This window comes from Megalops cyprinoides, chromosome 17 (genome assembly GCF_013368585.1).
Source record: "Megalops cyprinoides isolate fMegCyp1 chromosome 17, fMegCyp1.pri, whole genome shotgun sequence".
Taxonomy (NCBI): domain Eukaryota; kingdom Metazoa; phylum Chordata; class Actinopteri; order Elopiformes; family Megalopidae; genus Megalops; species Megalops cyprinoides.
In genome coordinates, this window is record NC_050599.1 from 9,667,259 (window position 1) to 9,689,838 (window position 22,580).

The window sequence follows — 22,580 nt, forward strand, 5'->3', positions numbered from 1 at the left end:
TGCTTTGCTTCAGTGAACATATGCCCCATTTTGTGACAAGGCTACAAATTAGTCTATGCAATCCAATTAACCAAAAAGCATTACAGCAGAAAGGTAACAAGTTTAAAACAGGAACCATCACATCTGCTCTTTAACCCTTTAAACTTCAATAAACATGTTCATTGAAGCATATTTTCCTTTGGTTGTAAACACGATTAGCAATATGTAAAAAGACATTTATCAGTGAAAGCTCGAGGCAGTGACCTATAGCCAGCTTGTGGAAAAACAACTCTATCCTGTGTGTTGAATATCATCAAATCCCCCATGTTCTTTACTCTGAATAGAGAGGCTGTCATTCATTTATAGCTATGTATTGTGGACAGCATCTGAATAATTAACAATTGTTGTATCATGTTCTGGCCTCTGATCCTGTTCTGAAAGGAAAACATTCATTATTGATTTTTTTTCTTCTGCCAAACAATTTATGTTTAGGTGCTTCATAATTTACAAGCTCTCCCCTTTTCAAATCTGCTTTTCTGGGTCAACCTTGAATTCACTGCTTTGTATGACGAATTCCTTTCATGCTTATGAACAAATGGTTTCAAAAGTTTAAAATCTAAACAGGCAATATAACTAGCATTAGAATGTACAACTTTTTGATGAACATCTTTATCAATGAAGTATCTTTAGCTTTCTTCTCCATATGTCTTGTTACATCATCTTAGAAGATTCTGGGAGCTCAAAACATCTAAAATATGTATGGTTTGGATTCCAAAACAGTCAATGTGTGATTATGTTTAATTTTGAATTTAGCTGTTCATTTGGTTATTTTTTTTAAATGGTGAAAAACATAATATACTTTAAATTCTTTAACTGATAAATTGTATTGTATTTTAAAACTTCAATTTATTAAAAAAAAAAAAGTTAGAATAAAAAATATGGTAAGTGAAGTCAAATCTATAATTAATGTGGTTTGATGTACAGTATTAAGCACATACCAAAGAGTGTTATCTAGGTTCATACTTGTGTCACACAAACTTGACATATCCAGCCAAATATGTTTTTTTTTTTTTTGATTTAGGAAATGTTCTAATCCATACCCACTGCACAGTATCTGTCCACTCCTTGAAGAGGCATGATAAGGCATTTTAATAAGAAATTTTAACAGGGGTGGGTTACACCTGAGAGAGAGAGAGAGAGAGAGAGAGAGAGAGAGAGAGAGAGAGAGAGAGAGAGAGAGAGAGAGAGAGATAAAAAAAAAAGAAAAAAAAATCTTTTTTCTGTGGTGAGACTTTTAATAGCCTACTACTCTGTCAAGAATAGTGGAAAATAAAAACCAATTAACTTCAGACAGAGACTTCCATCCCAGAGGCTGGTGAAAGTGAAATTTTTATCATATTCTTTCATATCCTTTATTTTTCAATTTAGAGAGGATTAGTGTTGGAGATAAAGGTAAAGCTACATCTTTAAACAGAGCTGTCTCATAAAAACAAAAAAGAAAAGATGCAAAGGTGAAGGTATAAGTGTTGCTAATTTGAAATTTAACTTGAAATATAGCACATTTCAAAAATGATTTACAGTTATACAACTTTGTTTCAGTCCTCCCTTCTTTCAGCTTCCTGTAGACTTATAGGGAACCCTTGAGTATCCATAAATTAGGCATTATCAAATACTAATGAATAATATTAATCAAAGCATCTTGGGTGACATGGCACCATTATGTGCCTGACTTTCCATGTCACGTTCCTGCAAAAAGTCTGTTTGAATATTTCATCAGTGTCTTCCTGCATCACAGCTGAATAAAGCAAGACAGGATGTCACATGCTCCTCATGGGGAATCCTGCAGCTTTTTTTTTTTGGATTCTCCTGCATCACAGCTCAGCAGAGCCTTCTGTGGACTGACAAAACCTCATTTCGCTATCTCCGAAAACACTCCGCACCCTGGGGTAGAGGCTGCACATCAAAGGGAGCTGCTCACTGTCTCATGTAGGATGCGGCTCGTTATCCAAAGACAATGCGGGTTCTGGAATTCAGAGGAAGCCATGCTGCTTTTATTTGGGGGGACTGCAAGAGGAAAAGTAATGAAAGAATGAGAGAAAAGTAACAATTACCTTAGAGATCTTGGTTTCTCCAGTGAAAGACTTTTCCAGAGAACTGTATTACATATCACATCATGCACTGTTAAATGGCAGTGAGTAAAGATTAAGGATAGTACAGATTAAGGATAGATTAAGGATAGTGAATGTGTGCATATAAAGAACTGTCAGATGCATCATCATTTTTGTTGCCATTGGCAAGGTTACAGGCTTACAAAACCAACCATTATGTTCACATTCATGGACAGATACTGCCAGAGCACTGTGTTGTTTATTTTAGGGCTACTGCTTAGGACATTTCAAGAGATACGAAGAACTCCCCACCCTCACAACTCCCCCCCACGACTGCAATGCAACAGAGCACTACCTAATGTGGGGGGGCGGCTGCCAGTTTCTGTGACCTTAGCAAAGGCAACCCTGAATCCATCTAAACAGTGACTCAGAGAAAACTTTCACAACTTGAAAAAGCAATGACCAGCAGGCCGAACAGAACTGCAGGTACAGCAGTGCTGCCTTGAGGCTATGGAGGTGTGGGCCTGTCAGCCACATCACCATCAAATTCACCTGGAACACAGGCCTGCCGTCCAATGAACCTGCGGTATAAAACGCACAGCGGCAGTGTAGCATAGTGGTAACGAACAGGGCTTGTAAGTGAAACGTTGCTGGCTTGATTCCCTGCTGGTGCACTGACAATCATGTAATGTAAAATGCACAGAAGCCATCCAATGGCCTAAAAACCAGTCAAGTTAACATATGAAACACAGAAAGGCAGTCTAGTTAACCAATAGTGGAAACAAGACCTCCAAGGAGATGTGCATCCGCCAGTCACTGAGGTCTTTGTGAACTGAGATGTTGCTGGTCTAGCACACTTAGAATCACCACTGAGCTCCAGAAGGGCAGGATGCCAAATGTGAAGTCCTTGGTCCAGAATGCAAACCTCCCATAACACTTATGATACCTCCAGAGGGGAACCTGTGACTCAGCCATCCCTCCAAATACCTGGAACTGATCCAGTCCCTCTGGCAGACTGCCTGCCTCTCCCATGTTACTGAGCCCTACGTGACCACGTAACCTATTCAAGGGGAAAATCAAGGGAACCCCCAACATGGCTCTCCCTGCCAGACCATAAAGGTGCAAAATTCATGACTGACAACAGGTGAAATGCTGCCCCGAATGGTGAAAACACACACACACACACACACACACATACGTATATACATATACACACCCTATGCACACAACATCAAAAGGGTCCCAGCATGGGTAAAAGACAGAGAGAATAATCATGTGGCCAGCCACCTCTTAAGTGTCTTGAGCATGTTACAATGCTTTGTAAATGAAGGCTGTATAATAAGACATTTAAACATATTTTGTGACTTGTTTTCATATCATTTAAGTTAGAGATTTATGCATTTCTGTCAAAACATTCATAACTGCAGTCATAATGCATTTGAATATTCCATTAATTCTTTATGTTTCTTTCCAGGCCAACACTGTACCTTTAATTATTCATTCTGCTGAATTTGATCTGTGTCTGTATTTACCCCTCTTCACTGTATTTAAACTGGCATGATCTGCAGTTTTTGGACTTCTTTCTATGTCCCCTTCTTTCTCTGATTCCCCCTGTGACAGTTAGTCTGTAGGATCAGACTCACTGTCACCTTCCTGACAGGGGCACAATGAAGACTGTTTAAGCAGTGGCTCCATGTCCCTCTATACTTCCAATATTTATCACCAAACAACAGAACCAATCCCCCTCCATTGTGTGTTTATCTCCTCGGACACAGTAGAATGTGTCCGTTTGAGAAGCACAGAACCATTTGTGATTGCCTCACCTAGCTTATAGTGGCTGACCCTTCCAGCTAAACGCAGATGTCACTTGAGTGAAACTTAGCAGAAAAACGTCCACTCATCTCATTTTACAAGCTTTCTGAAAGCCAACGGTGTAAAATCATGACCTGTAAAGCAGTCAAATTCCAACCCACCCAACGTTTTGTACATACTTTGTATGTAGTTGCGACTGTCAAACAACCAGTCAAGCCATTTGGGCAACAAATATCAGTGACAAAATTTCACAACATGCTAATATTCTTTACGGCAGGTTTCTTCCATTCACAAAGAAATAAATAAATAGATAAATAAATAAATAAATTCTCAGTCTGTTATAATCAGCCCTTTAAATTTTAAGGTAGTTGAAATTTGAAAGTCAAATCAAAGTTAAACACAAAGCACCAGAAATACAGATGAATTACCCACATGAAAAAGGTTGCTCAAGTTGTTACAAATCCTGCCTTGAAGTCTACAATGGGTTGTAACACATGCTTTAGAGCTAGTCTGAATCAGACACAGGTGTGTGAACCATCACAGGCCTGTGCAGTTCTGGATACACCTCGTCACCAAAATGCAAAACAGATCAATTTCCGCCCTAATTAATTTCCAGGTAACAGATGGACAGACTTAAAGAGGACCACACATGCAATGCTGGCATATACAAATAAATAATTTAATGCCTTTTGTTATCTGATACTGCCAGCATGTATGTATAGCTTACCAGCTGCATTTTTTATTGATGAGACCTGTTTTATTTCTCATTTTTATCTTAATTTTCTTTTTTATTTATTTATTTTTTTTATGGAACAGCAGCGTTAGGCCTTCTCCTAGCATATGTAATATCACAAGGGCCTTGACTTGTTGACCTCTGCAAAACAACTGATATGACCTGACCCGTACGAAATTTGACAAATACCTTACATTGACTTCTCTCTGTCTTGTCTTTGACTCACTCACTCTCTCTCTCACAAACAAGTAAAAAAACAAGGTAAAGTAGTAATAAAATATTCAAAATGCCTCTAAACTATACAATACAGTATGATAAACTGCAAAGACAATGTCAATAAAAAATGCATGTCAATAAAAATACTTCTGATGGGCTTCTGATAGTGGTGCAGAATTTTTGTTTTTTCTCTAAACTCATGGATGGAGAAAAAGACACAAATTCTGTTATGTCATTTATATCAAGATATCACTTGTGGTTTCATTGCTCTGTCTGTAAACGTTCATTTTTAATGTCAATTCATCCCTTTGGGTTTACCTCATGACTCATTCAACACAAACACGCGCTGAGCTCATACTGAGAAGGGGGGGGGTGCGGCCACCAGTTCTAAGTGAGGTCACAGAGCCCTTCCCAAAAGACACCTACGCCACAAGCTCTCATTAACACAGGCCTACGCGCAAACACTACACTCCACAGCCTGCTGTGATGCAACAAGCAGGGGGTGGAGGGAAGGCCCAAACCCAGGAGAATGCACCGGGCAGCGTGGTGAATGCCAGAGCGATTTTCACACTAATGGCTGAGAGGCCTCTACCATCAGAGAAAGTCTAGCCCTGAGAATTTGAACAGGGAGATGCTATACTGCCACACGCATGCAGTATTAAACCACAAAAACATGACATTGGATTATTAGATGTACTGTATGTGTGTGTGTGTGTGTGTGTGTAGAGTATGTGTTAGAATATATATCAGGTAAACAAACAGATTTGTAATAGCATGTTATGGCAAGCATAGTTATATATGATGTAAGTATGTATATATCAAAAATTGGATCTTTCCATATGTTTTGGTATCAGAATGATTTTTAGTTTAGCATGAAAAGGGACAAACCTTTTTATGCCAACAACAAATATACCTTTCTGTTCTAATTTATCTCCAAACCACTTGAAAGTTCTGCGTGTTCTTGAAATTGCAAAGAGGAGTTTGGGAGTAAGGTAATCCCTTTTTAAGGCTCCTGTGAGAAGTGTTTCCTTTGTGCAGCTTTCATGGTCATGCACTGGAACTGCTGCTTGACAGGTGTGGCCATTGATGGATGGTCCTTGCATACTTTATTATAAATTAGTCCCCCCTGACTGATCGTACAGGAGGCGGATTTAAGTTTGTCGTTGTCTTGTGTAACTTGCTGCTCGACACACAGTCAGCACAGCTCAAAATCTAAGTGCTTTTAATGTTACGATAGTTATGATTCTTCATATAAAGAAATATATTTATTTATTTATATGAAGAATGCTGTACTCTGCACTCTATAAATATATACATAAAACGTATATATCTGATGTAATATGTATGCTCTCTAGAGCAAATTAACAAGAGGAACAACTTTCTGTATCTATTATTGGTTTTTATTGGTTTCTGTGGGATTCCATTAAGATGCTTCCTGGAAATCAAGAACAATCCATTAGGCTTTTTCACAACCTAGAAATGTATGAGGCTGCAAAGGAGCACATGTACATCAGTGAGAGACACTGTGCAAAGGTCGTCACTGAACTAGGGCACTGACCTGTTTGTGAAGACTTTGCTGTAGTTAAACACCTGAATCTCCAGCATTTCATTGCCATCAATCTTGCTGGCAACCGGCCATCGGAAAGTCTGCAAAAAAAAAAAATGAGACAGACAATCATCAATCACTCAATGCACATTTTCACCATTGAAGTGACACAAAACTCAAAGTTTTCAGAATAAACTGGCAATGGCCAAATGTGGGAAAAATGTGCAGAACAATTCTCTGACCCTAGGAAAAGACAGTCAAAAGAAAGACAATGAAAAGATGATCTTATACAGCCATCAACATGACATTTTCATCCCTAAACAACTACATACTCCTCCAACCATAAAATGGCACTGTATACTATTTTTTAAGAACAAATTCCTTCCATTTATTATTAAAACACTATACCATGCATTGACCACCACGTCAATTCAACTCTAACATTAACAAAAAAAGACATCAGATGTGTTTATGATGATATTGTGTCAACCCTGAGGCATGACCATCTCTGAACCGTTATATAACATTTTAGGTTATTTGCAAGCTTGCTGATTAACTGTTATCAGCATTAAGTCATTAATTCAGACCACCAGAGAAAGCCTTAATTAGAATTTTTCAGATAATCTTGGGCGGAATTAAGTGTTTAAAAGACTGCTGTAACCATTTTTGCATTGCTGGTTTAATTGGATCTGGAATGACTTAATTTGTTAGTTTACTGAAGTGAACCAATGTATTTTGTTTAACACTGAACACTTTCCTTGTATGTTCCTGCTGATTTTGCTTTACACTGACTTGCCAGCAGTTAACTCTAAGGTTAACTGAGCATGATGCTGAATGATGTTCTAGGCACGTCAGCACTGACAGCTGACAGCATGCCAATGTCCTTCCAAGAGATGCAGAGGAGACATACCTAGGTACAAAGCAGGGCTGCAAGATTGAATCCTGGATGTGGCACTGCTGTTTTACCCAAATTAACCTATCAACATATAGCTCTACAGAGTGACAGCATGCAATGTAACAGCACTGACAGCAGTGACAGTAATGTAAGCTATGTAAGTCATTCCCAAAATCACCCTACAAAAGCAAAGTCAGGGTCCTAAATATCCCCTAGTTGTTATGGTTCAACACATTAATTAGAGTAATGCAATAAAGTATGGACAGAAATGAGCAAACAATTAGGTAATAAAAATCATACGACTTGAATTTCATGTCTTAGTATTTGCCTTTTCAAAGCAACACCCATATAACAAGTTCCTTTTTTCTTTTGATGGCTGATAAAGATAATTATCAAGCAACAAGATAACACTTCCAATGTCTCTAAACCAGTCACGCTTTATTCTACAGTGTCTGAAAATTGCTGCAAAATAGCACATTATTTTTGGCCAGATATACCAGCTACTGCACTATGCAGCCATCACATCACATTAAGAAGGAAGTGATGACACCAATATTCCAAAAACACCAACATAGAAAGAATATAGTTATCAGCTACTTCTTGAAGTATTGTATTTGTAAGTGTTAATAAGAGGCACTGTGAAAGGAAAGAAAATTTCTTGATGCAAGAAGATCCATTGCAAGAAACATTTCCATTGATCATAGACTCACAAGCACATCTTATGTGCACATCTTCAAAAAAGGACTGAATTTATAGAGAAAAGACAACATAGTAAAAGCTCATTAATTACAATACCACATTTTTAAACAATTCCCACATTTTTACAATGTCTGAATTTACAATCACTTTCACAACCTGTAAATCGTGGAGAAAAGTGCAAGAGAATTTGCCTCTCATTAAAACACACAATTATACCAATGCGATAAGGCTACAAAAGGTTACATTATCTTTTTTAAACTCCTGTGGGAGGGCTGACATATTAGCCAATGGGGAGGGGCTGTAATTGGATCTCTGTGACTGCATTCTGCTGTTGGCAGATGATAGGCTGCCTTCATCTACTCCTCCTCCAGGGCCCCCACCTGGAGAAGGTTTAATCCATCACCCAGTGGCACTTACTGACTCCTGTGGTCTCCATCTGGCAGGGTAATCATCAGAGACAGCTCACTGTCTGAGGAGCCCACACAAATGAATGGGCAAGCCCTGTGCAGCCTGCCTACAAAGACCAGCTAATTACACATCACTCCTCAGCGGAAATGAAGTGTCGCTCAGCAAAGCAAAAAGCACAGGTGGGCAATTCATTGCCCGTGTCCGGACCTCGGAGAGAGCACAAACAACTTTATCCCTTCATTTCACAGGTTGAGATGTGGATAAATGCCATTCGGGCATCTGAACTGGAGTAGCTAATCATAGATCACATTCTAAACTCCCTTGTGGGGGGGTGTTGGATCACTGACCCTGGAGGAGCATCTTGTGTGCATTTGACACAGTGACATGTACCCTCTCATTCAGACCTTCGTGTCCCTGGGCACCTTCCGAAGGCTGAAACTAAGTGGGGTAGCATTTGGTCAGCAATTAGACAGAAGACAACCCTGGAAAAAGTAAGCTGCTACTGGAGGGGCTACACATGGGCCGGTAGGGGACTGTCTTCCCCCTGGAGCAAGTGTGGTAAAAGGCTTTGCTTTTTCAGATGAAACATTAAACAGAGGTCATGATGCACTATTGTGATTAAAGATCCTATGACACCCATCACAAAGAGAAGGGGATTGCCCCTATATACATACACACATCCATATTCATCTTAGCTGATGTGTGGAAAGTGTTCTGGTATAAAATGGCTGCTACGCATAAACCAGGGAGGTGTTACACATTGTTTGTGGTTGAAATTATTCATCTATCTGTAAAATGCTTTGAAATCTGTGAACTGTGCTGTTACGATAAAAAGCTGACCAAATCTTTCAGCTGATTCTGATGTGAAATGGCTACTTCCAAACGTTGATTCCACAAATACTGCCAAAACACTGTCACTTCACAGGAACAGTGTACTTTTAAAAATGCATTTGCTCCTTATTCAGAATTAAGCACAATATTGATCCTGCTTCTGAGCCAAAAGATCAATAAATCTTTACCCTGAAATGAGGAACAATTAGCAATTGTTTTCTTATTCCTTCATTGGCAGCCCATGTCAAATAATTCTTCTGAGGACAGAGCAAGTATACTTAAACACCCACATCCAACAGCCCAGCTTGAAAGGGAAGTTAGCTGCTGGCACCGTGAAGAGAATTGATTGGAGGATGGCGACGATAAGACTACACTGCTCCAACTCTTCTTAGTCATACTGGACATCAGGGGTACTGAGTGCATGTTAACAGCGCTAACCATGGCACGCCATGCTCAGCAATGAGGGAGAATATTTGGAACGTGAAAGCCTATTTGGTGTATCAATGCAAACCGCAGTGCTGACTGTAGGCAAACAGCTTTCAGTGGGGGGTAAGTGGAAGAGCCTAACACAGCATGCCATTCACAATGTACAGACACAAACGCCCAGTTGAGACAAATAAGCTGGGATTCAGCGGGGACTCAGTCCATCAGCCCATCAGTATGGGGGAATGGGGCCGGGGGGGGGGGGGGGGGGGGGAGAACAGGGATCATTTTGGATTCATCTCATTACATTTCAGCACAGCAGTTCTATACTGGGGAGACTCTGGGCATCACATTGTGAAATTCATGCACGGTTTTCCTGGTTTTTAGTTCCCGTCGCTGTGCTATGGAACTGATTTTTGACGAAATGCCGATAATAACACACACCGTATAATGGATTTGCTGCGTACCTGTCTGTCACTTGTCACTCGGGAGACGTTTAGTCTTTCACTTTCTTAACACTTCTCTCACCCTTTGCGCCAAATTTATTTCAACTTCCAACTAAGCTGAAATGTTTTATGTTTAAATTATGTTAATCAGTACCCTGTTTTCAAGTCATTATCAGAAGCTGAAGCATAAACCTTGTTGGGCTTTGATTGAACAACAACCTCTTATCCCTCACAGCCCCAGCCTCCCACACACTCTCTGGGGGAATTTAGCTTGCTCGTATACCCGCCGTGCTGTTTTGGTTAATGATAATCGTAAATAATAGTGGCAGAAATATCAATAATCCAGTCCTGACAGTGATAGAGCACTAGGGAAATGACTGTGTAGAAACAAGAGGCTTTGGATTTTCTGCAGCAGATGTGACATCATAATGAAGCAGTACAAAGAGACTCAGAACCAACTGTGAGGCACCTCTCCGCTGTTTCTCTCTGCTCATCTCTCTGGAGGATTTCTGAAAAACCTAATGCCTTTTTAATGAGAAGTCTATGAGCAGCCTGCGTGTGGCTGCGGTGTGGATCTGGACTCATTCTACTGCTGCAGGACTGAGGAGGACCCTACAGATCAGAGGGGGTGGGGGGTGGGGGATGAGGGGTAGGGGGAGGGAGGGAGGGGGTTCCACAGCACCCTGAAGATACTCGTACTGCACCAAACACATGCTGCATCACACACTTCTGCTCTCCTCAGTATTTCCTCTGGTTTCATGATTTAGGTTGTCTGTGAGAGAAATGAATGCTAGAAAAACACATTCTTTTAAAACTGACACCAGCTCACAGACTAGATATCAGACCACAATGCTTATGATGGATTTTTAATAGGGAACTATCTTCAGTTTTCTAATAGGTGCTGACAAATGTGGTAAAGTATTCATCTATTTTTACAGCAGAATGTATGAAATCATTGCCATAGTCAGGGCCAATTCCATTTCATTATATTCAAGGAATGAATTTAAATTCAGTTCATGAATTGAAAATCACCCATCATTTTCTACAATGATTTTTCAATGAATTGAACTTCCTGAAACTTATTCTGAATGCAGAATTAATAATCCATTAATAAACCTGAAGATGTTTTGTTTTCAGTTCCATTACTTCGTCAAGGATTCTTTAAGCCTTTGTTGATGCTTCCATGGTAATCATTTTTTCCCTTCCATAGACCAGCGATTTCATGCAAGATTTGCTTTGCATTGAACACGCTCTTAAAAACACAACGAAACAGCATCCTACCAAACATAAATGCTGATTTCCAACACATTGGAATTTTGTCTGATATCACCTACCTCTCATGGGCACTGAGCATGTGTTTTTGCTAGCCTTGCACTGGAAATACATGTTTTGCATAGCATATACTGACAAACTATGCTATCCGTTTGGTTTCGAGATACAGCAGCTATATTGATAGGGTATGCAAATAAAACACGTTCCTCCTTTATGCTTGTTATGGTAATTACTCCAAAAAAGAAATAAAAGGGCACATGAAATTCTTATTTTTACTCTTTTTCCATACTTTTGCCCCCTTATGCAACCCTTTATAATTTAGAATTGCCAATTATGTACTACGTCTTGCCTCACTACAAAAACCACTGCACATGCCATGCACAGGAGCTCTTAAGAGAAATGACTGCAAACCTCTGATACACTTGAACATAGCTAATGCCTATTTTTTGTAGTGCAATTGCAAAAATTTTAGTTATTGCAATAAGAATTGAGTGATAGTGTAGGTTTGCTATTTATTAATTATTGTGGTTTGTATTGATATCTGCTGATTGACTCCCTTCTCTGTTGATTTCTTTGTGTTTGTTTTCATTGGCTTCCTCCCAATATGAAAGAGGAACTTTACTGTAAAAGGTGTACTTCCAATTAACAATTAACAAGGGGATTTATAGGATGTGCTTCTCTGGCATGATTTTACTGCACCAAGCGTAACAACACAATTCTGTTTTACTGCAGGCAGCCCAATCCCACACCTTTGAAACTCTGAAGCTAACATGATTGATGAAATGGCACGCTTGTTTCAAAAATGACAGGTAGGCTGTTCAGCTTTGAAAGCCATGGAAGTGCTAAACCTTGCCTAAACATGCTCCATTAAAAGACAGAATATAAAGACAACCATCACATGTTCTAAGGCCGAAGTGTTAATGCGTGAAGCGTGTCATCGTAGCAGTCAGCACGATTTTCCACAATTATTGTCATTTTTACTCTCACAATACCACTGTTGCCATAGGCACATCAGGCTACTCAAGCTCCAAATAAAATAAACATGCACAACGTTGGCAAGCTCTCATAAGACATGAAACTTAAGATCTATTAATAACCATGTCTGGCTGCACTTCTTTCTGTGCCTTATTAAGCTCTGAGGAAGATTGTATCCATTTTCTTCAAACAATAAGCTTAAAGGCACAGTGAGCTTGCAATAAAGAACTATTATTTAGACTGTTTTTAGACATACAAAATAGACTGTGAATCTAACCACGCGTGTACACACATGAAACATCCAAAAACAAAAATTTCATTGATCATTTTTTTCATGATTTGTAAAACGCCACATCCGTATGGGGATGGAAAGCTACCAACTACTGCAGCAACATCATTCCTACTGTTACTGTATATATTTAAACTCGTTGTGACAGCTACTGTAAATAAATGTCCTTCAGTTGTGACAGCTCTCCACTGAAATAATCTGGATCAGCTCCACTTAAGAACTGTTTCAACTGTCTCACCCAGCAATATAGACACTTGGATGACAGCTGCACGGGAGAACATGTCTTGCATGCCAGCTCTCCATCTTAAACCTCTGCATTCACATTCAGCGCTGTCCAGAGTACTGAAGACCCCGCTGCACAAAAGATGAAACTTGGTTTGCAGCACGTATAGCAAACGGACTGTTTATGCGACTGGTTCTCTGACCTGGCTTTGCACAAAAACAACAGCGAGACTAGATCTGTTAAAAAAAATGTGATCAGAATCCATTAGTGACAACAGACACTGCAATGATCATAGCCAGCACAAACTTTTAAAATATAAAACCAAAACAGACAGACATGTGTTTGTGCCTCCTGAATGAAAAGGGCAAGACTGTGATGTTCATGTATTTTGTGGCCATTGTAGGCAAATTATTTTGATAGTAAACCCTAAAGTGTTTTATTGAGTTGCTTTCCACATTCCCGCAAAGTAAACTTCAGTAATTAATTCTAAATAATTTTGAAGTCCAAATCTATCGTGAAAAAGAAAGGCATGAAAAGGAAGGCACATCTAAACAGAGAACATTACCAGGTGCTTTTGCTGAAACAGTAAATTTACAAATGTTAGGAGATGGGAAACTTGATGATGCAAAAAAAGATCTTATCCTGAGGGTGCATTTAGTTTGCAGCATATATACCCTTCCCAACTCACGCTGTGTGAAACGTGGAAGTATAACATAGCATCTGCCTTCAGACAAATGTATTTAAAAATGTAAAATTGCTTTTTTATTTTGTTATTGGACAACAATCAAAATATTATTTACCCTGTGATATTCTGATTCATTAATTTTAATCAGAGAATTTCTACTGGGGTACTGGCTTTAAAAGATGAAGGTCACTGATAAATAATTTGGTGCATAAACAAAATGAACAAAAATGATACTTTTTAAATAATTAATCAGACAGTGAGTAGATATGTTTTGCTCACAATCTGTCTCTGAGATTGAAGTCACTGAGGCAAAAGAACATTAAAATGTATTCAAACACAAGTAGGACCAATGTGGCACCAGCTAAATTAGTGTTGCAAATCTAAAATTCAGCCTCTTGATACTAAAGACATTTGATGTCATGGTCTTCTGCTCACATTCAAAGGCTCTCTCTTCCTTTTCTACAAAGACTAAAGCAACAAAAATATTCTGAATTGAATTAGAACATGCATGTTCAGAGCTTCCATTAAACTGTTTCCTTATATTACGTAACATTCTGTGCGACTCAAAAGAGAGAGCAGACAGGAGACAGCTAAGGATTCGAGTCCTGCTCTGAATTGTCAGTGTGCTGAAACCCAAACGCAGCCCTCCCTTCCCATTTAAAAACACTTCATGTAAATTATTTAACACAAGATCCACCCCCAAGCAAACTGGGGGCTGTTAAGGTACTCTCCTTAACTGATTAAAGGAAGCAATGAAATCCTGCTCTCGGGCCCTGACCCAGATGGAATTTGTCATCCCAGTGATTAAAGTCTAAACCACAGCCCTCACCAGGTTCACATGAGAATCGTCTCTGGCCCTGTGTCTCCAACATGGAAGGGGGAACTCTCTTGGTTCTCCGATTTATTTACTTATCTGTTTATAAAAACATAGGTTTAAATGTTACCGAGACCAAGGAGGTGTATGATAAATGATTGATTAACTGAATAATTATGATTTACAACAAGTGTTTTACAGAGAAATTCATGCAACAAAACAGCTCATAAAAAGTATAAGAGAAATGCACTAATTAAACAAACAAAAACCTGTTTGAAAAAATCACCCCATGGGACTACACTCACTAGCTGGCAGTTTCTCAGTAGCCAATGTTCTAGACTTAACTGTGCTATAATGTTACCTCAAGAAAGTTCTGTTCTTGTCTGTGAAGAACCTTGTAAAGGGAAAAAATCTTGGTTTTGTATTGTGTACAGAGGGAATGGTCCTCTGAGAGTTAATGTTAATCGCCCTGGGAGTTACGTTTATGACCCCATTCTTCACTGAGTAAAACAAATCAGAGCTTAAGAGCAAAATAATTAAAGTCACCTCATGTTCACCTCATTGTTTGAGCATCACAATGAATGTAAGGCAACCAGCACAACACATAGGCAAATTAGAGTAAGCATTTGAAAAATCTGAATCACATGATGAACACAGGCATTGACACAACTTCAGAATCGCTCAAATAAAAATAATTTTAGATGTCATAAAAATAGAATTCAGGGAGGATCCTCTTGAGGCTTTACTTGTGGTGTGTCAGGGAAAGACCGCATTTGATCTGGCCAGACAAGAGAAGGGATGCTGTACTGCCTCACTGATTTGGGGCTGGAGCATGATGTTGGCCAAATGCACTTTAAACGGTCCTGCTTGCCTCTAAGCAGAGCTCCATGAAATCCATCTGGAGAAACTCTGCGGGCCGTTTTCCTATATGGCAGGTATCAGTTTGATCTGAAGTGAGGTTCATATTCAGTCTATCTGCAGTGTGCTTCTGCCTTTTTTTAGAAGACTGTGCAACATCTGGAGGTGGCGGTCCCTGAATCTAACAAAAAATGTTGCATGAAAAATAGACAGGAATAACACTTGCTTACTTTTTCCTAATGCAAAGTTGATGACAGACCACAAAGCAGTTAAAAGAAAAATGTAAAGATAAAAGTACGATAAAATATGGGCCAAAGATAGTATGCTCATTTGCATTATTGTGAGGAGGGTGCCACCCAAGGAGTGGACTGCCTGGGTGAGTGTTATAATGAGAACAGAGCCGAGGTGTGCAGAAGGGAAGTCCTCTCTTAGCTTTCTTTTATTAGATCATTATGTCTGTACTATACAGGCTTATCCTTGATATCTGAGTCACTGGTGAATTCATTTTGTGCATGCTAGCTCTTATCTTCTGGCGGTTATAATTGCTTCACAAGGGAAAAGCCTATCAGTGTACATTCATTAATAGTATGCAAATTCCCAAATTAAAGGCAGGCAGTTTTAACACAGAAAGTGCAGTATTACAGCTGTGTTTGATGCTGTCTCTGGTATTTTTTTTTGGCCCATTAAGATATATCCAGATTCTGTGTCAGCAACATGCAGACATAACTTCATTTACATTAACTCCACATCTCTCCTTGTGATAATGAGTATTACACAGAACACTATCTGGCCACTCAAAAAACATGGTTAGAAATAATGGTGCTATGTTTTATATCACTCTGTGGTCTTCTGCTGTCTGATGGCCGAAGCTAAGTGGGACTAGATTTGGTAGAAAATGGAAGCCAACAGGAAAAAGTCTTACCTCTGGAGCAAACTGAAAACAGATGCTTTGATTGGGACACTGTATTGCAGGAGACACTGTCTTCAGGGAAAGATGTTAAACTGAGGTACTGACTCACTGTTGTCACTATAATCCCCTGGCTCAGGACGTTACTGGGTATCCTATCAGTGTCTGCACTTCTCAGTTCAATTATTCCCTCCTTGCCACCTCAAATGCAAAATGGCGGCAATGCATCACCCAGTTGGGTGTTATACATTGGTAGTGGTTGTGGTGAGCCATTGTACAATGCTTAATGATCCACATAAGCCACTACACAAATGCAATCCATTTGTGCTTGCTGAACATGTGTTACTATCTTCGCTTTAGAAGTGGTTACAGGGAGGAGATCCAGATTCACTCTAACCACAACCACATAGTCCTACTGTTTTCAACTAGAGAAAACATTTGTGTTCAGAGGTTTAGTGGAATTTCCTCACGCTTTCTGACAGGATTCCACTCACCACCCAGTAAAAGACATCCTCTGCTGCCGCTTCACTACTGGAGCTAAGAGAATAATAAATGACTCCCACCAACACAAGCACTTAAATGACTGCTCTCGTTAGCTTTTAAGTGCTCAAAGTGCAGCAGCCATTTTTGCATTTGTTTACAATTCTCACACATTATCACAGGGCCAGTGGTCACTAAAATTAATTTAAAAATTCTGTAAACATCAACTAAATTACAAACACTTTTACATTCAAAGTAGAGGATGCAGTCCTTTTAAATCTGTATTTTATGTGTACTACTGTGATATTTCTTGGGTTCTGTGATCTAGCGACTGATGTATGATAGTATACTTGGAGTCCCTTGTCTAGTCAGGTTGCACGAGTTTACTTAGGGTAGGGCTTGAAGAGTGCTATGCTCACACTCACTGGTCTGGGAGTGTTGGTAGCCTGGTCTGATACTGTTGCTCACTCAACTTGAATGGATACACTTGTTCTATTTGTGCTGGAAGTCACTCTGGATAAGAGTGTCTGCTAAATGAATGTAATGTAATGTATTGTACTGGCCTGTGTAGTTTACTTGGATAATGATGACAGCTGCAATACAACAATTCTCCTTAGCTAGGCTACTGCTTAATACTGCATATATTGTATCCACTTCTTAATTCAGTTAGGTCCAAAGGTCATTAAAGCATAGCAAATAATACGGCCCTTTTAAAAACATCAATTATGTTTTTGTAATACTCAATGGATTGTGTTGCCTTATTTTACCTCATGTTATTGTTGTTAGCTATTTTACAGGGTTCAAATGTCAAAAGAGTCTAAAGGGATGATTCGATCAATGAGAGAAAATCAATACCTTCAAGTAGCGTTGACCTTTGTCCTGTCTTGCAAAACTGTTTTCCAAACAGATCGAAACTGAACAATATTATCTGTATGATGGGACTTTCCTTTGTTGATTGATTTTAGGATTTCCTGATGCTACAATAGCTCCCTCTCCCTCCACGTTCTTCCCGTTTATTAACATGGCAGGTTACCCAGTGTCCCCACAGCACTACAGGACATGAGCACATAAGACCAACACTCCCTCTTTTTCCGTCCCTCATTCAGAATAATACAAGACAGAATGATTAAGACAAACACATTGCTGTAGTATAGTATACAAGTGATATATTAGTCACTGCTTTATTCATCTTGAATATGCAGCAGCTGTTATCCTTTGAAGTGTACTGTCTCTCTCATTTGTTCCTTCTTTTCTCTTTGGGTAAATTAATGAGTCAGGGTAGTGTTTTTGGCATGTTTCAGTTGTGTGTGTTGGAAATTGGGCCCCTCTCAGCGCCGTTTCATTTTGGGCTGTGACCCCCCCCCCCCCCCAGGTGATGTCTGTGGGAGGCAGCATGACTGACTTCATGTTCCCAGCCAAGAGAGGCCCGATTTATTTATTCATAGTGGCTGTCCCTGCTTGAACACATCAGAAATCACAACACATGTCAGCAGGGTGACGTCTCAGGGGCTGTGAATCGCCTTTCATCACACACTCTGCGAAACAGTGGGAAATCCGAACGTGCGATGTCCCTTGCAATCCCTGGCGAAGCCTAGACTATGCGCCCCTATGGCTGTCCAAGCATATTGGATGAATGCTTCTGTGCCGCTAAGCAAAAACTAGAACGCCATGCTGCTGGAAACTGACGCATCCACCTCCTACCAGGACCACCATCCGGAAAGTGTGAGAAACAGGAGGAGCACTTCCCACGTTTATACATACAGTGGCTTACTGGTGACAAGTATCAGACTATTGGCTAATGCACCTTACCACTTTTCTTTTATTTTACCTAAAAGAAATTTCATACAAGGCACACAGACATAAATGCAGAAAAAGGTTTCCTTACAGTGTTGGAAAGTCTTCTTGTATAGATGCAGCACTAACTAGAGCACTCCTGAATTAACACATAAATGTCATTGTTGCAATCATGTAACTATGTGGTTATTCAATTATAGATCAGTTACGGTTAAAAATAATAATTGCAAATCTGCTGAGGGCTAGTGAAAAAAAAGGAACAGTACAGAAGTAGATGACGCTGGTATGTTTTATTACATTAAACCACACAAAAGTGCAAAAATACATTTTGTAACAAAGCAAAGAAACGTGGCACTGATTAGGTAACGCACAGTCACCTGAAACACTTTGACAACTAATTACTGCAGGGAACTTAAAATAGAATGCTAGTACATTTCAGCAGAACAGAATGCCACTCATTATTTTTTCATAACCTGTAAAACAAACACTCCACCTACGCTACATGACTTTATGAAATTAAGACATTAAAAAAATAAATAAATCAGTTCAGTTGTTGCATAGGCGGACTAAGTTAGCTTCCTACGAACAATATTATATTGACATTAGCAAATTACATTCTGATTAGCACTGCTGTTTCCTCTCAGGGTACGACCACTCAGGCTTTTAATGGTCTGGTTGTACTGGGCTGCAGGTAATGTTATTATAGTGTAATCTAGATTCAGATCATCTTGGTATTAAGAATGTATGAGGTGCAGTCAATGTTTAAGGATCTATCTGTGGCAGGTAGAGCACCTGTGCCATCATTTTCTAATTCTTACAAAGAAAGGAAGTAATAGTTTCATGAAGAAAAGAAAAAAAAAAACCTTTTTCTTCATAGCTCTTGTCCAGAGCTGGCTCAGATGAAAGGATAGAATAAAATTCAAAAGTCATTTTGGAGATGTATCTCAAAAGCTCAGTATCAGCGTAACAGTGCCCAGGTGCACATAGTTCCTACCACTCTGAAAACTCCCCAAACTAGTCAATAGATTTCACCGCTGCATCTCATGCAATATTTAGTGCTATAGTAGCAGTACAACCAGTAGCTTTCACTGCAACCTTCTATTCTCTAAATTCTGATGTTGAAATCCAAATATTTCAGCATCATTACTGTATAGAATCAGTTCTCGGTGATTGTGCCTAATGAGAAATGTCTTAGATAGATAAATCTTTTAAAATCTTATAATTATGAAATAAAGTGTGATTTCAGGAATTTAAAAACTGTGGTAGGCTTTCTGCTTCTTTAGTTTCTTGTTCCTTTCAAATTTGACTATTATTGTATATATGGATGTATAAATTGTGATTTTTTATGAGGGATTATATAGTGCCATTTTTTTATTTTAAGAAAATGGTATATTAATGTCTATAGAAGGTACTGTGCTGCTGTAATTTTTAAACACTTCAATGGAGACATTAGCTACTTCAAATCAGAGACAGGCTTGTCTTTACCTGAACACCCTTACTTCCTGTAACTTGAGCCCTGTGTTAACAGCCTATGATCTGCACTCACAGGCCGTGATCTCACAGCACTAGATCAGGTGCAATCAAACTCTCCCGAAGTACAGGATGGAGAAGAACAGTGTGTGTGAGATAAAACAATGCTGAATGTTCCTTGTGTTTTTTTCTTCCTTTCCAGTAAGAGTAGCCATTTAAGACAGAAAGAATGTGAACCCGTTCTGAAAATGAAGGTAACGGAAGACAAGGGACAGAGAGGAAAAGAGGAAAGACTGCCAAACACCTATCTAAAGCCCATGACACCAACAAAACTCTCCTCCCAAAATTATTAGGATGCATAAATATTGGTAATTCATTTTAACATAATTACATTAACATTATTTTTGCCATTTAGCACATGTTCTTACCCAGAGCAACTTACATAGGCTACAATTTCATGAATTTATACAGCTGTATATTTACTGAGGCAATTGCGGGTTAAGTACCTTGCCCAAGGGTGCCCAACAGCAGCATCCCAGCAGGGAATCGAACTGGCAACCTTCATTGTTTAAGCAGCTGCATTATCAGCAACAAAAGCTGCTTCTGCCACGGGTGACTGCCTACACACTGCAGTACCACTGTACACTCTCTGTGCTGCAGCTCCAAAACAGCATGTCTCTTGACACGCGGTAGGGCAAAGCATACAGGAATATTGGCTTTGAAGGAAAATTAAGCTAATATTTAAGCACTTTGATGAATTAACGAAATGAACACTAACGATGTCTCTTCTGCCGGCACATTCGCACTTTCAGCTGGAGCTCTTGAAATGTGTTCCTTTGCATTCATTTCCATTGTGTCGTATATGAATAATATGCACATCAGTCAAAATGCTGTTTGTTTAGGCTTCAATGTACTGTGCTTTTATGTTCCCTTCCCCGCTCTGTAGGATTCAACGAATTAATGACTTCAGTGGTAAAGGAATGCTAATCCTTTCAGTTGTCAGTATATGCATGTTTTACAAAAGAAAACCGTTCTAAGAGTGAACATGATATCAATGGATATGGATATGAATGATCATGAATTAAAAGCGTGGACCTACTGAAGAAATGTAGGAAAAGGAAGCTTTTATGCACAGTGTCCAAAATTGTCAGTTGGAGTGCATGGAATCTATGCTGCTGCACATCACAAGTCATACACAGCTCATGCACATCAGAAGAAAAAAGGGAATACCAATATCAAACAGCCTGTACTGAAGTCCTCTGCATGCCCCGTGTATGGTTTAATTGCACAGATGTTAATTAATTTTAGTTTTATACCTGAGTGCTGTCTTCTGACATCTGCATGCCATAGCTCCTCACTATTAATAACTGCGGTGCGAATGCATTAACAATAATAACCATGTAATTGATTTATCTTCAAAACTAATGATCAGCCATTCCATGAAACTCCATTAGTCCATGTAGTGGTGCTGGAAGAGTAGAGAGAATGTAGAGTAGCCTGCAGCATGGTGTAGTGATTTGGGATTCTGTCTGATAATCAGTTGCATGTTTGAATCCTGGGTGGAGAACTGATGGTTTACCCCTGAGGCAGGGAAATTAACTTGAATTGATTCAATAAATAGCCAACAGTACCAATAAATAAATATCGAATGCAACAGATTTTCGGTCAAAATCCCCAAATTTCCACTAAAAGAAGAAAACGGCTTTTGCGTGCAAAACTGATCCAGCACTATGAATTATGAATACTTTTCATTTTAGGAGCATTCTGTTCTGTAAAATGCATGAGGTGAAGCACACTGAGGCATAAAAAGTTATTAATCGTAGCGAAGCTATGAGGCTGAAACCCAACAGCTTTGTGGAAAATATTAAAGACGTCAATAGGTTCAGGTGTATTTATGTACAACCGGGAAATGACGCCATGTTTCAGCCTGACTTCTTAAGTGAATGGGAGGAGGAAGCATGATACTGCATGTGCAGCATAATTCAGTAGCCTTGATTTAGCAGTCTTGTTAGTTCTCCCCTCAGGACAAACATTACTGGCCCTTTACAACTAGACAGGGGAGAAAAAAAATATACAGACTTGCAACTGAATTCTCTGGATTTCTCAAGACAACCGAACTGTAATCGTTTTACATTAAATTTTGCTTGCATTGCTGGAATAATGCAGCCAGTGATCCTGTCATTTTCATTAGATCTCAGTGCCACTGGGAACGTCCTCTCTGCGGTAGGATTAATTCCCCCACAGCAACCGTGGACTTTACAGTCTCTAATTGCTGTGAAATACACTGTTTACTACCCTGCTCTGGAGGAACATCCATCTAAATCCATTCATAGTTTTCATAATAATAATGATAACAGCAGTTCAGCGATACTTTCCCCAGCCTTGATCATATCAGCCGTTCAATAAAAACTCATTACTACTGACTTTGAAGCTGACAAAAATAATGGCGATAAATGTTATACGAGATCTGAAGTGCCCTCCAGCCAGCCTAAATTGATGCTGTTGAAACAGAATTGTTGTAACTGGCAATTTTCCAAAAGGATACTTAAAGCCAAAAGGAGGAAGGAAGAGAGGCTGAATAAGAAAACAAGCTGTCAAATGAAGTGATTTTCTCTATTTTATTTATTTAATTTTCAATAGTTAGCTGCTGAACTTTCTGAAAATACTCGGTGCATGAAACAACATTGGTGCACAAACTTTCCATTGACCTTATCATG

The 22,580-nt window shown here is 39.3% G+C and overlaps 1 protein-coding gene across 1 annotated transcript in view; it reads right to left on the reverse strand.

Annotated features, from left to right (window-relative positions):
- otofa (otoferlin a) overlaps nt 1-22,580 on the reverse strand; it is a 93,347-nt gene that overhangs the window by 63,726 nt on the left and 7,041 nt on the right. Inside the window, exon 3 of the mRNA XM_036549549.1 lies at nt 6,407-6,495. Within this exon, the coding sequence (XP_036405442.1) occupies nt 6,407-6,495 (89 nt within the window). The remainder of the gene's footprint in view (nt 1-6,406; nt 6,496-22,580) is intronic.